Source organism: Astyanax mexicanus, chromosome 11 (assembly GCF_023375975.1).
Source record: "Astyanax mexicanus isolate ESR-SI-001 chromosome 11, AstMex3_surface, whole genome shotgun sequence".
NCBI classification, from domain to species: domain Eukaryota; kingdom Metazoa; phylum Chordata; class Actinopteri; order Characiformes; family Acestrorhamphidae; genus Astyanax; species Astyanax mexicanus.
This window is the reverse complement of record NC_064418.1, coordinates 22,358,320-22,372,290: the sequence shown is the minus strand read 5'-3', so window position 1 is coordinate 22,372,290 and position 13,971 is coordinate 22,358,320. Positions and strand designations below refer to the sequence as shown.

The 13,971-nt window shown below is 37.5% G+C and overlaps 1 protein-coding gene across 7 annotated transcripts in view; it reads right to left on the bottom strand.

Moving 5' to 3' along the window:
- Window positions 1–13,971, bottom strand: part of map4k4 (mitogen-activated protein kinase kinase kinase kinase 4) — a 211,352-nt gene that overhangs the window by 5,379 nt on the left and 192,002 nt on the right. For all 7 annotated transcript variants that reach the window (XM_049485385.1, XM_049485378.1, XM_049485380.1 and 4 more), the window contains 7 exons: window positions 13,130–13,241; window positions 9,797–9,964; window positions 7,445–7,588; window positions 6,190–6,324; window positions 5,915–6,015; window positions 5,499–5,648; window positions 4,861–5,020 (listed from right to left, as the gene is read on the bottom strand). In XM_049485385.1, coding sequence (XP_049341342.1) covers window positions 4,861–5,020; window positions 5,499–5,648; window positions 5,915–6,015; window positions 6,190–6,324; window positions 7,445–7,588; window positions 9,797–9,964; window positions 13,130–13,241 — 970 coding nt within the window. The remainder of the gene's footprint in view (window positions 1–4,860; window positions 5,021–5,498; window positions 5,649–5,914; window positions 6,016–6,189; window positions 6,325–7,444; window positions 7,589–9,796; window positions 9,965–13,129; window positions 13,242–13,971) is intronic.

Here is a 13,971-nt window from a genome sequence, read left to right as displayed (position 1 = left end):
GTATAAAAGTGTAAGTTTAACATACAGCCTTTTTAATTTAAATTTCTGGTATAGCTTTTGAAACAGGTGTATTAAAAATATTAGACAGTCTAAATTGTTATTGTAACAAATAAAACAGGAGAATTTAATCATTTTTTTTTATTGACGTATTTCACTGTTCTCTAGCTCTGCTCTGGGACCTTGAACCCTAGTCTAGCCACCAGATCCAACTGAACACTGTGTGAACTAAGTGGGTCAGATTTGGGTTGAAGTCAGCAGGAGCAAACACTACATGGACAAAGTATTGGGATGCATACTTATTCATTGTTTTTTGTTTGTTTTGTATGAAGGGATTTTATCCTGCTTTGTTTGGAGTAACTGTCTCTACTGACCATGGGAGACTTTTTACTTGAAAAGGAGAACAGGATATTGGATGATCTCCACCCCATTTCACCACCAACCCAATAACAGGGTTATAATACTTTTGAGCTTTTAATTATAGTTTAATTTTATTTTGTTTTGGCCCCTCCTCCAGTTCAATTAGTTTAGAGCAGGTTTGCTAGTTTTGATTTGTTTAATTCTTTGTTTACTTACGTTCTAGTATTAGGTTTAGTTTTTTTTTCATACTTTGTGTTATTTGTGAGGTGCAGGATTAAAACATGTATTGTTAATTAGAAACCCAACACAAAAATAATTTAAAAAATGTATGTAAATGTATATAATACTGCTGCATCACATCAGGGAGCTCAATGTGAGAAAACCACAAAGTCAGAAACCCAATAAACTCTAAACTAACCAAAATTTGGCCAAAAGTGTGTAAATGTAGAGATCTGCACGCGACTGCTGTTTTTTTTTTTTGTTGCTTGCATTGGCTATTGACTTGAAACTGCTTCCTTTTTCCTGTGCAACTTTTCTCAGTTAATTTTAGAATTATATTTATTTTTGAGTGTTTTTTTTCAGTGCTGAATGCATTGATCAAGATTTTTGCATTTATTACAGCAAGATTGATTCAGGAATGAATGAATATATGCATTATTATTATTTAATTATTTATTATAAATAATAATCTTACTGATTGATTAACTGTTTTCCTTTATTGTGTGATTAATATAATTTGCGGGATTTTTCTACATATATGTGATCCCATGTCTGAAATACAGCCCTTTAAAAGTGTGTGTTTGAGAGACAGTGAAAGAGTGAAAGAGAGAGGGAGGGCGCGAGCGAGAGAAATTATTCTCGTGTACTACCCAATTAGCAGTTATTTGGTCACTGATGAAAGCAGTAATGTATGATGGTGTGTATATCGTGGAGCTCCTAGCTTTTGGGGAGCTACCTAGAGTGAGGCTGGTAACGGTTCTCGTGCTCTTGTGCTGTGCAAAGGTAAAACTGCATGCTCAAAACTAATCTTCTTGCTTAACCCTTAGAACCCTACGGACGGATGAACGGATTTCAGATGAACATGCTTTCTCGTTAACGTATAAATATAATAACCTTGCTTTCCACCTTATCCCAAAAATACTGGATGGGCTAGACCAGATGTGTGTGTCTGAACTTAAAGTAACTGAATAACGCAATAATATAATAATAATATATAATAACGCATTGGCTAGCAATTAGCATTGGCTAGCGATTAGCACTTTAGTGCATTTCTACTGACTGATAATTTATTTCCCTCATTTCTCTCATTTTCCCTCAAACATCTAAAATTAAACACAGCAGGGTGAACTCCCCCCTATCAGAGATTAGCCTAGCAGAACACAGGACTCACCAGAGCGCTCTTTAAACACTCAAATTACAGCTGTATTTCTGACATAAGAACAGCTTATTAGTCTTAATATATATCTATATCCAATAATTCTTCTAAAACTTCTTCTTCTGTGGTAGTTTTTTGGCAGCTTGCAATCTTAGTGCATTACTGCCATCTACTGGACTGAGGTGTGATCACATTGGGATATCAAAAAATATATATACCAAAAATATATATATATTTTATATATATATATATATATATATATATATATATATATATATATATATATATATATATATATATATATATATATATATATATATATAAAGTTACCGAGTTCTTTGTAACCATCTCAAGACGTTCTCTCTTTTTACAGTAATGCCTGCATGTGAGAAGTACGTGCTTTTTGGTTTCAGTCTCAGTATAATATGGGCACATTCCTGTCTCATGTTTTCCTATAATGTGTAAACCACCGTTCAATCCTGTATGTCCAATTCTGAGCCTGGTGAACCAGATTTCCTCCTGCCGTGTGAGTGAACTGATTTTCCTGACTGTGACCTCTTGTTGTATATTATATGCCTTTCTTCTCCTCATCCCGTTTGTCTTGCCAGATTTTATAAACATCGTCTTTTATTATTGTTTTAAATTCTAATTTGCGCAGTGGAACCTGTACTTCTATTTGCTCTGATTTTAGTGCTTCTTTTGCCATCTTGTCTGCTTTTCTCTTTCCCTCAATACCTGTGTTTTAGATTTTGTTGACTTATTCTATAAATGATCTGGTGCACTTCATCTAACTGTCCTGTCTGCATGTAGATTTGCCAGTCTGAATGCTTGTTAGGGAGAACATAGAGTCTAAGCAGATTACTGTACTATATGGCTTAACTTCTTCTACCCCCTGTAGCGCTAGTATGATGGCCATCATCTCTGCAGAAAAGATAAAAAGGTGATCAGATTTGTTTTTTTTTGTATTTTAACTTTGTATTTGGGGATGTCCACAGCTACTCCTGTTTTACCTGCTGACTCTTTGGATGCGTCTGTGTATATTTGTATTGCTTCATGATACATAATGTCTAGATACTGTTGTACCCTTTGATATATTCTTGTTTTAATTACATTGTTTGCTTCAAGACTGACTATAGGATGCTAGAAAAGCCAAAGTGGAATTGTGCTCAGGTTAACAGTCTTACTACAAGGAATAGCATTTATTCCCATATCATTTGCTGTCTTATTGCAATTCCAACCAAAACTACCATTCACAGTACACCCATATTCCCAGCAGTCTTCTAACACCTGTTTTGTAGGGTGAGTGTTTCCATGCCCTTGTACGTTTACCCAGTATGCTAGAGAAAGCTTTCAACTCCTAAAATATAAAGGCATCTCCCCTACGTTCACTTGCAAAGATGGGATTGGGGAAGTACGAAAGGCTCCACAACACAGTCGGAGAGCTTAGGCCTGCACCCTGTCCAGATCAGCTACTGTAGTTTTTGCTGCTGAATTATAAACCATGCATCCGTTATCGAATACTGAGTGAATTATTGCAGTATATATTCTTTTCAGGGAAAGACCTGACGCCCCTCAGCTGTACCCTGAAAGGCATTTCCAAAGATTGGTAGCTTTCTTACATTTGTCAATCATTTTTGAACATGCATTTTAAAAGTAAGCTTGGTATCAAACCACAGTCCTAGACATCTTAGGTCACTGACCTGCTTTAGAGACTGTCTGTATAACTTAAGATCTATTGTAAGGTTAATTATTTTCTTAGAAAAATAGATGATCTGACTTTTTTTTCAACTGAAAGATGGAACCCCCATTGAAATGTCCATTTTTCAACCTGATTCATTGCTTTTTGCATCTTGCACTTTAAATGATCTATAATATGACCCCTTACCCATAATGCCCCACCGTCTGCATATAATGCTTTACTTATCCTATGATGCACTCCATCAAAGACATCATTACTCATAATATTAAACAGTATTGGGCTGCATACACTTCTAAATTATATCTGAGGTTCTAGTAGCTACATATTTTTTTATGGGTTACATGGGCATTGTAGAGGCTACCGAAGGCCTGTCGGGCCCACACTTGGCAAATGCCCTTATAATATCATTGTAAATGAGCAAAATTAATGTTTTTTTTTATGCCAGAAAGGCATGCCCTAGATCACTGTTTATGTATAAAATTAATAATAGCAAGAAATGACCACAGGAGTGCAGCAACACATCACATAAAACCACTATTTTGCATGACTTGGCTACTGAAGATCTGTCTGGCTCAAATCTGGCAATTAATGAGTTTAACATTTTTGGCATTCCACAAATCTTGACAGAGTTGTGACCAAATAACGGAGAAGGCATTCATGTACCTGTTTGATCCGGGTGTTGAGGCCACAAATATTTTCTTAAAGTGTGTGACTGGCTGACAATATTTATTAGTTGAGCTGATTGAATAATATTCATTTTTACATTTCATATTACTGCACTTTATTTAATTTTGCCTGTTTTTAAATAATGGTAATAATAATAAAAAAAATGTGATTTGATTTAATCTGTGACTTTTTTCTATTTAATATTGGTTCTGCAAGTGTGAGTAGGAGCCCCATGTTGATTTGGAATAGGGCTAAAAACGTACTGCATGTTGGAACTTGACAATATTGATATATCGAAACCGTGGCCCAAGAACCACGATATGAACCGAACTGTTGCCACATTGTACCGTTACATCCCGAGTTCACACTCTCACGAATTGTTTGACATCAAACATGTCAGGATTAGTAAAAAAAAAATCCACAGAGTAGTTCGCAAAAGTAGGGTTTGCATATTATGCAAATTTGCAAAAAATCGAAGTGGGCGGAGCATTATAGTCCAAACTGCAAATTTGTGTCTTGACCCAAGGAATAAGAATAAAAAAGAAAGAAAAGAAAGACATTTCAGAATAGACCAAATGGTTCAAGATTTATGACCCAAAACATAAAAGTCTTTGCTATAGTGCCACCATCAGGCCAATAAAGGTAATCTTTGAGGGTTGAGTTTTTGCTCCAGATTGCGTTTTAGCTGAGAAAAATAATGATAAAAAAACTGACAATTTTCAGAAGGTTCCAGCACTAAATTTTTACTTCTTGTTCTACATACCCACAGATGTGGGCATCTCTCCCCACTGTAGCACCACGTCTTTAGTGATACGGCCGTAGGTGTTGACGTACACGCCCTCATCCTCGTAACACACCAGCAGCTCAATTCCATCTGTATTTGGCAGAATGATGATGGCATGGGACTGAATACTGCTCTGGATCTGAACAGAAAAGAGAAATCCAGAGTGAGTATGTAAAGATCAGAGGTTTGTTAGAAGTCTGACTGACAGTAGATATCAGACACAAGGTATAAACAGCGTAACACCATTTTAATTAATGCTAATTAGTCTGCAAGATCAAAAATCCTGTATGCTATGTTTTACTCTATTCTGTGCCTGTTCATGTGATTTCCCCCACCGGGTTCAACTAAAAACTCAACTTTGCATTGCAAACTATACTTAAAATCCAAGTAAATGTGTGACATAACATAACATAACATAATTAGAATACTGTCTGATGTAATTGTAGGATTAGAATATTCACCCTTCAGTCGAAAAGTTTAATTTTAGTGAACCTCCAATTGCTTTGTCAAATAAAATTGTATAACCTCTGGGAGACCTTGAAGAGTCAGAGGCTGTGATGGTCTGAACTTTTCATATGAATTATGTTGTAACTAATAGAGATGGTTAGAATGCGTACGTGTGTGGGCAGATAGATGTCGTAAACAGCTCCTGAGTCCACATCCACAGCATGGAACCCTGAGCACGAGCCATAGATGACCTTTAACCTCTGGCCTTCCTCCACTGTCAAGTCCACCAAGAGGGGTTTGTGTACTAGGTCACCAAATGACTGTCAGAGAGGAGGAGACAAGGTTATTAATACTCAAATGAATAACTGTGTGTGTGTGTGTGTGTGATCAATTTCAGTACTAGTACTAGTATTGATATTTCTAAGTTCTACTATAAGCTCTTAATAAAATCAATCACAAAAGATCAATAAAATGACCAATGTTCATGTAAAAGATTTTATCAGTTCTAATTTCTTAACCTTTTGAACTTTATGCACATTCAAACAAGGCATTAATTGCATTATGTATCTACATTAGCTCCACTGACCTTAAAAGCCATGAACTTATGGTAAGGCTTTGGAGCCCAGGCGTACACCTCCACAGAGTTCTTCAGAGCAAGAACCAAAAATTTGATTCTCTCATACTTCACTAAACAGGAAAAGAAAAGGTCTGAGTGAAACATCCCAAACCCTCCACCTGATGCATTAATCTACCACACCAGTGTAAGAAATGACTTCTTTAAAGTCACAGCAGGATTCAGTTAATTCTTTAAAACTGAAACGGCTTTACTGTCTTGTGTCCAGAAATGAACTTGGAACATACCAACTTTGTAGTGGACACAGCCTTCCAGGTCCCCAACTGTGGTCCAGCCCTGCTTCTTCTCCACCTCCGGGTCATTGTGCAAGATCTTGTTCCTCAGCCAGGATAGATAATACACTCGCAATTTGTTCTTCTTCCCTGGGGCAAAAAAGGGAAACAGGAAAAAAAAGTGAACTGTGAATCTTCTATTAATTGGATATGAATATAAATATATTTTTATATTAGACATAATACCGTTTGTTAATAAAGAAAAATAAATTTCTCTTAATGGTATATGAATATAAAGGGGGGAATACCAGCTATTATGGGGAGTTTATGGATTTTCATGGGATGTTGTAATTTTGTGCAGCACACATGAGGATATTTAGCCCTGGATGTAAAACGAAGACAGGAGAGACTCTGGAATAAGTGTGGAATACGTTCTCTGGTCTTATGAGATTAAAACTGAGCTTTTTAACAATCAGATGCACCACACATCACCACAGACTAGAGCTGGGAGATTTTTTTTTTTAATGAGGAATGAAGAAATAGCGATCGCAGATGTTTCCATATAAAAGCTAAAGAGTGAATCTCAGTAGAGAAGCTTGAGCTCCTCTCAAACCTGTGAAGAGCTATTTTTTATAAAAAAGATCATTTAAACTTTTGGTTTATACTGGTTTCATGCACGTTTTTGCTGTACATTTTTTACTTTTAAAAATAAATATAAAAAAAACACAGAAATAAAACATTTTTGTTGTGGTTGTAAGAACCAAAAAAATCTAAATCGTAATCAAGTTCATAAGTTGCTTAAATATTTGAATAATATCAAGATTTTTTTTTAACAATATTGACCAGCCTTATGATTCTGAAAGATTTGTTAAGATAAGAGAGTAAAATAAATGCAGTAAAATGCATTAGTCTGATTCTGTCTGCAGGAGAAACATGACCCGGAAGAAGACTGTCTTTACAGCAAGACAACAACCTCCAGTGTACAGGGAAAATGACACAGAAACAGGTTAAATACGAGTTACAATTCAGTTGAATTTAGCTGAACTTTATTCAGTAACATATGCAGTAAATACTGTATCTCTCTTACACCACCACATCCATTTATTATAGCTGCACCTTTATTCAATATTACAAAACTGTTACAGCAGAGGCTCAAACATGCCAGAGGTTATTTTTTAGGAGACTCTACAGTACTCAAATATGTCTTAAAGCATCACTGCTGGCTGAGGGAATGCTAACACAGGCTGTAACTTAACTACCTACACAGTACCTGATATGGTCACCAGCACATTTAACCCCTCCAGCACATCCATCTGCTGAAAGCGTCGGCGATTGATAAGGGGATAGACCTTCCCCTGACCGCTGCGGTCCAGCAGCATAAGACCACTCTCCGTCCCAACCAACAGATTAACACCTGAAGGGAAAGAACACCATCCAGCAGCTCATTCATTAACAGTGATATGTAAACCATTTGGATATATTAGTTAGGACAACAGAAGCAAATGCAGTGTGTTTACAATAGGAATATTTTACACTGTCATGTATGTTTTGTGAAGTGCTGTTATTAGCAACTCCATTATAATGTTCACTTTTTTGGTTAAAAAAAACAACTAGTTTTGTTGTAATTAACCAGTAGTTATCAGATTTAGATAACATGGATCAGAATGCATTTCCATTACACAATTACCATACAATTATTAAAGTGTTTATACTATTATTATTATTTTTTTTATTATTATCATTATTACTGATAAAACTAGTTTTAACATGCATGACCACATCCATGTTTCTCCACTCTTTTTTCTTTTTTTAAGCTCCACAATACTGTTCACTCACTGTCCACCCCAGCTCCACCACCAGTCCAGCATTGACACTGAGCTACTAGCACCTCATACACCACCACCATGCCAATCAGTGTTCTCACTGCTGAGAATAATGACCCAAATAATAGCTGCACTGTGATGGTCCTGTGGGAATCTGGCTGTTAAAGAATATAGGATAATAAAGTATGAAGAGAAAACGATACAGTCCTATAAAATCAGTGCAGCCAAAACCGCTGATAATGGTTACATGGGGTAATCACAATGTTATGCCAGATTGGTGTACAGTACAAGTCAAAGGTTAACACTTAAATTCAGTGTTATTCTGTTTGTTTATGTTCTGCATTGTAGAGATTAACTAATCCAAACTATCAATAAGCACCTGAAATTATTTAGTAAAGAAAAACAAACACTTTTTTTATATATATATTTTAGATTTTTTAAAGTAGGCACATCTTGTTTTGCACATCTTGGCTGGATTTTCTCTGTCAGCTTTATGAGGTAGTACCTGGAATGTCTTTCAGTTAACAGCTGTGCTGAATTTGTAATTTTTGTCATTTGTCTTAATGTGTTTGAGAGCATCAATTTAAAGTTGGTATACAGGTCCTTCCCAAAAAATTAGCATATTGTGATAAAGTTCATTATTTTCGGTAATGTACTGACAAACATTTTTTTACTTTTTTATGTTTTAGATTCATTACACACAACTGAAGTAGTTCAAGCCTTTTATTGTTTTAATACTGATGATTTTGGAAAAAGAAAAAAACTAAAAAGTAGCATATTTCATCCGACCAATAAAAGAAAAGTGTTTTTAATACAAAAAAGTCAACCTTCAAATAATTATGTTCAGTTATGCACTCAATACTTGGTCGGGAATCCTTTTGCAGAAATGACTGCTTCAGTGCGGCGTGGCATGGAGGCAATCAGCCTGTGGCACTGCTGAGGTGTTATGGAGGCCCAGGATGCTTAAATAGCGGCCTTAAGCTCATTTCCTTCTCCTCAGTCTTCCTCCAGACTTGACCTTGATTTCTGAATGACATGCAAAAATTTCCTGCACACGCCTGTGCACGGTGGCTCTGGATGTTTCTACTCCAGACTCAGTCCACTGCTTCCGCATGTCCCCCAAGGTCTGGAATCGGCCCTTCTCCACGATCTTCCTCAGGGTCCGGTCACCTCTTCTGGTTGTGCAGCGTTTTCTGCCACACTTAATTCTTCCCACAGACTTCCCACTGAGGTGTCTTGATACAGCACTCTGGGAACAGCCTATTCGTTCAGAAATTTCTTTCTGTGTCTTACCCTCTTGATTGAGGATGTCCTTCTGGACAGCAGTCAGGTCGGCAGTCTTACTCATGATTGCGGTTTTGAGTAATGAACCAGGCTGGGAGTTTTTAAAAGCCTCAGGAATTTTTTGCAGGTGTTTAGAGTTAAAGAGTTAAGACCTGAAATATTTCAGTTGTGTGTAATGATTCTAAAATATATGAAAGTTTAATTTTTATAATTTCATTATGAAAAAGAATGAACTTTATCACAATATGCAAATTTTTTTAGAAGGACCTTTACAGTGAAAAGACCTATTTGAGTAATGTTCTAATCCATATTATATAAGATCTACTCAACCAAGTATAGAACCTTAAGACATGAAGGTCAGTCAAATCTGAAACATTTCAAGATCTTTAAAAGCATCTTCACGTGCAGTTGCAAAGACCATAAAAACATGACAAAAAAGAATACAGAAAATAAATGTTTTCTTAATGTCTGATTTACTGGTGTGTCAGGTTTTCTGCTGTAAATTAAAGATTTACCCCACAGAGCAGCGCAGAGGATCTCTGAGTTAAACCTCTTCTTGTATTTGCGGATCTCGGGTGTGTCGCTCTGTGGCCTGGTGTTTACTGGGTTGACATTGACTACAGAGCCTTTACGGGACGCATCCTGCCTCAGGGCCTCCTGCAGCCGGGCATCATTTCCATAACCTGCGGAGAAACGAGCAGAGCAGAATGGATTGTGGATGACTATGCGTACCGATCATCTCTAGAGGGATCTCCTACTATAATCAGTTCATCACTGCATACTTCTAAATATGCGAGAAAATTGCTAAATTCTTTAAAAAATAATAATAATAATTAATGTGTTTTGTTTTGTAATTGGACTAATTATATTGGTGTAAAGGAGTGTTTCTGATGGTAAAAAGTATGCAGACGTCACTTCCTCTACCGGACAATATTGGGTTGTGTATATAATTATAGTCTGTAGCGGGCTAAATATTCATTAGGCCTAATCCAGGTTTGTGTCAGGCACAGAACATCAAATTTCTGATCAGTTATGATTTAATTCACTATAACTGCTTTTGAATTCACAGATCTTATGTTAAGTAAACCAATTTTTTGGTTTGAAGTAGGGGTGTAACGGTACAGACAATCCACGGTTTGGTTTACACCTCGGTATAAACCCCACGGTTCGGTTCGTTTCGGTACAGTTGGTGGAAAAAAAAGAGGCAGGGCATTCTGTATTGCCTCACCTGTATTAAATGTATAATGACAATGAATCTTTTATTAACTGCTTAAAACCAGATCCAAAAGATGGAGCTTCTCATGATGACTGTAGGAGGTCTCATCATGAGAGGCTCCATCTTTTGGATCTTGTTGGAACAAATATTGAGCATGATTCTGGCCCTTTTTAAGAACAAAAACAACAGCATTACTTTAACTACAACTACAACTACTACTGGATGCATTTCAGCGTTCAAGTTCTTTTAAGGAAATATCAGCCTTATATTGTTAAAATTATATTAGTGGTGTCAATCACTTAAAAATGAATAAAAGTATTATTGTGATTTTATACAGTATTATTGTGAGGGGACAGTATTAATAGTGCATTTTGGTTTAGGTCTCGCAGACTAGATAATTGTTTACTTCATCATAATATCTAAGAGAGAGAGAGAGAGAGAGACGATGAGAGAGAGAGAGAGAGAGAGAGAGACGATGAGAGAGAGAGAGAGAGAGAGAGAGAGAGAGACGATGAGAGAGAGAGAGAGAGAGAGAGAGACGATGAGAGAGAGAGAGAGAGAGAGAGAGAGAGAAAGCAAACGACTACCCTGCGTTCACACTGGAAAGCGACTGGCGACTATTAGTTTCCTTTAACGGGGCAATTCAGTGCAGTGCCGGTTGTGGATAGTTTGAATCATCTGCTCTCTGCTCTCTAGTTACACATTATGTTCATTGGTTCCACAAGTCTCGTACCGTGTATTCTGTGCATGTTTGCACGAACCGTACCGTGACCCCCATAACGTGACGGTTCATAAAGAATACATGTACCGTTCTACCCCTAGTTTGAGTTTTAGTGCTTCATTCTGGATCCGATTGTTTAATACAAGTTAATTAGATTGACAATAGATTTGAGTTTTTCAACGTTTTTGTTTGACTCGGGGGACAGACACAGTCTGAATACATTGGTATTTAGGTAACGTCTCTTTGCAGCTCGCAGACGGTTGGTTAAGCCTCTCTGTCTGCGACCTGGTCCCGGCTCTGGATTGTCAGCAGCTTCCAACACTACTCTGCCGACTAGCCAAGCGACCATGTAGCCAGTTATCTATAAAGCCCACATGATTTTCTGCAGACGACTTGGACATCCAGCAGTTCAGTAAGGAAAGCCTGCTGTAAGCTTCATCACCACGCCTCATTGGGATGAGGCCAGAGCAGATTACCTCCTCCTTTAACAGGCTCCTCAGTTGGTGCTTCACTGAGCGGGGAACGTGAACTGGTGGTGTTCAGGTGGGCTGGCTGTGGCCTTTGTGTTAGCCAAGACATTACCCATTCGCCCCATTGGGAGGACTGTAAGTCAGAAAATCCTGCTGTCTATCCCTTATTAAACCTGGATGTGCAGCTCACCCACCTTATCCACCAAGGTGCTAACTAGCTTACACTTATCACAAATACCACTGTACATATGAATTTTGGTGGACAAGGGGTCTAAGCTAAACATGCCACACTCTGAACAGGTGAAAAACCCAGCAGTAGCCATGGCAAAAAAAAAAAAAATCTCTTAATTAATCATGAGTGTGGTTTGGGTGTAACGTGAGATAAAATGTGTGTGTGAGTGTACCTTCCTATTACATTTAAAAGGCAGGTGCGCTCTGTCTTTGGCATTTTCGTATCTTAATATGCGCATCTCAGCAGAGGATACTGACCTGCTCATTCCTGTAAAGGTGTGCCAGCAGCTCATTTAAGGGAACAGCAATGCTATTTTACTCTTTATTCTGTTTACTCTTAAGTTAAAAGTTTGCGCTCTGCAGTGTGTCCCAACAAACTGTAGATACAGTATTTCACAAAAGTGAGTACACCCCTTACATTTCTGTAAATACTGTATGATACCTTTCATGGGACAACACTAAAGATATGACACTTTGATATAATGTAAAGTTGTCAGTGTCCAGCTTGTATGTCTGAATTTTTTATACCCTCAAAATCAATCAACACACAGCCATCACTGTCTAAACCACTGACAACAAAAGTGAGTACACTCATGTCAGTTTTCCAACATGATAACGACCCCAAACACACCTCCAAAATGACAACTGTCCTGCAGGGTAAGCTGAATATAAAGTGATGGACTGTCCAAACATGTTTCTCAATTTTGTAGGGCATTCTCAAACAGAGGGTGGATGCTGGAGTGCAAAGTCTCTAACATCCACCTGCTCCATGATGGCAAGCTGTGAAGCTCTAGTAAACTCCATGGCCAAGAGAGTTATAAGGCAGAGCTGGAAAATAATGGCAGCCACATATGACACTTTGGGCAACATTTGGCCACTTTTACTTAGAGAAGTTTTATGAGACAAGCTGGACACTGACATTCTATCAAAGTGTCATATCTTTAGTGTTGTCCCATAAAAAGGTATAATTGAATATTTACAAAATGTAAGGGCCGGGATTCACTTTGGTGAGATACTGTATGTTTTTGTATGTTCCTAATCACTCCTCACATTTTAATAAAGAGTCTTTTGTGGTAAAAAAGGAACAAGACATAAAACCGACTATCTTTTTTCATTACTTTATATGCCCTTATTTTATTATTCAGTTTGGAACACAACTTTTTCAGTGAGAAATGGCTGCCGTTACTGTGGGTGGGTGGAGTTAACTTACCCACGTTGTTGAGTGCGCTGCCGGTAGATGGAGAGATCTGTAGGAGGCGTGGGTCGATGAAGGGAGTAAATGAAGAGGAGGACTTATGTTTCTGCATTGTGGTGGACTGGGACTGCACCCGGGCAAAAGGAGAGACATGGTTGTACAGAACAAATCAGCAGAGTTCACAAACCTCTTTTACTGAAACTATTTCACCTTATAGAAGCTGTTTATATCCAGGTGTAACATCTACAAACTAACTGTTAAACACCATTCTACTTCATTCACCTCATTGAGACATTCCCATTTGGGGTTGTACATTACATTAGAATATACAACATTTCTCAAATACAGTGGTGTAAAAAAGCCTCCTTCCTGATTTTTTGCATGTTTGTCATACTTAAATGTTTTGAAACATCAAACCAATTTAAATATTAGTCAAAGACAACACAGGTAGACACAAAATGCTATTTGTAAATGAAGATGTTTATTATTAAGGGAGGAAAAAAATCCAAACCTACATGGCCCTGTGTGAAAAAGTGATTGACCCCTTGTTAAAACATACCGTCATTGTGGTTTCTGACACCCAGGCCTGTTCTTAATCAAGACCTCACTTAAATAGGACCTGGTTTACAAAGTGAATTCCATCAAAAGATCCTTAAAAGCTACACATCATGCCGCGATCCAAAGAAATTCAGGAACAATTGAGAAAAAAGGTAATTGAGATCTATCAGTCTGGAAAGGTTTATAAATTCATTTCCAAAGCTTTATGAATCCAGCGAACCACAGTGAGAGCCATTGTCCACAAATGGCGAAGACATGGAACAGTGGTGAACCTTCCCAGGAGTGGCCGGCCGCCCATA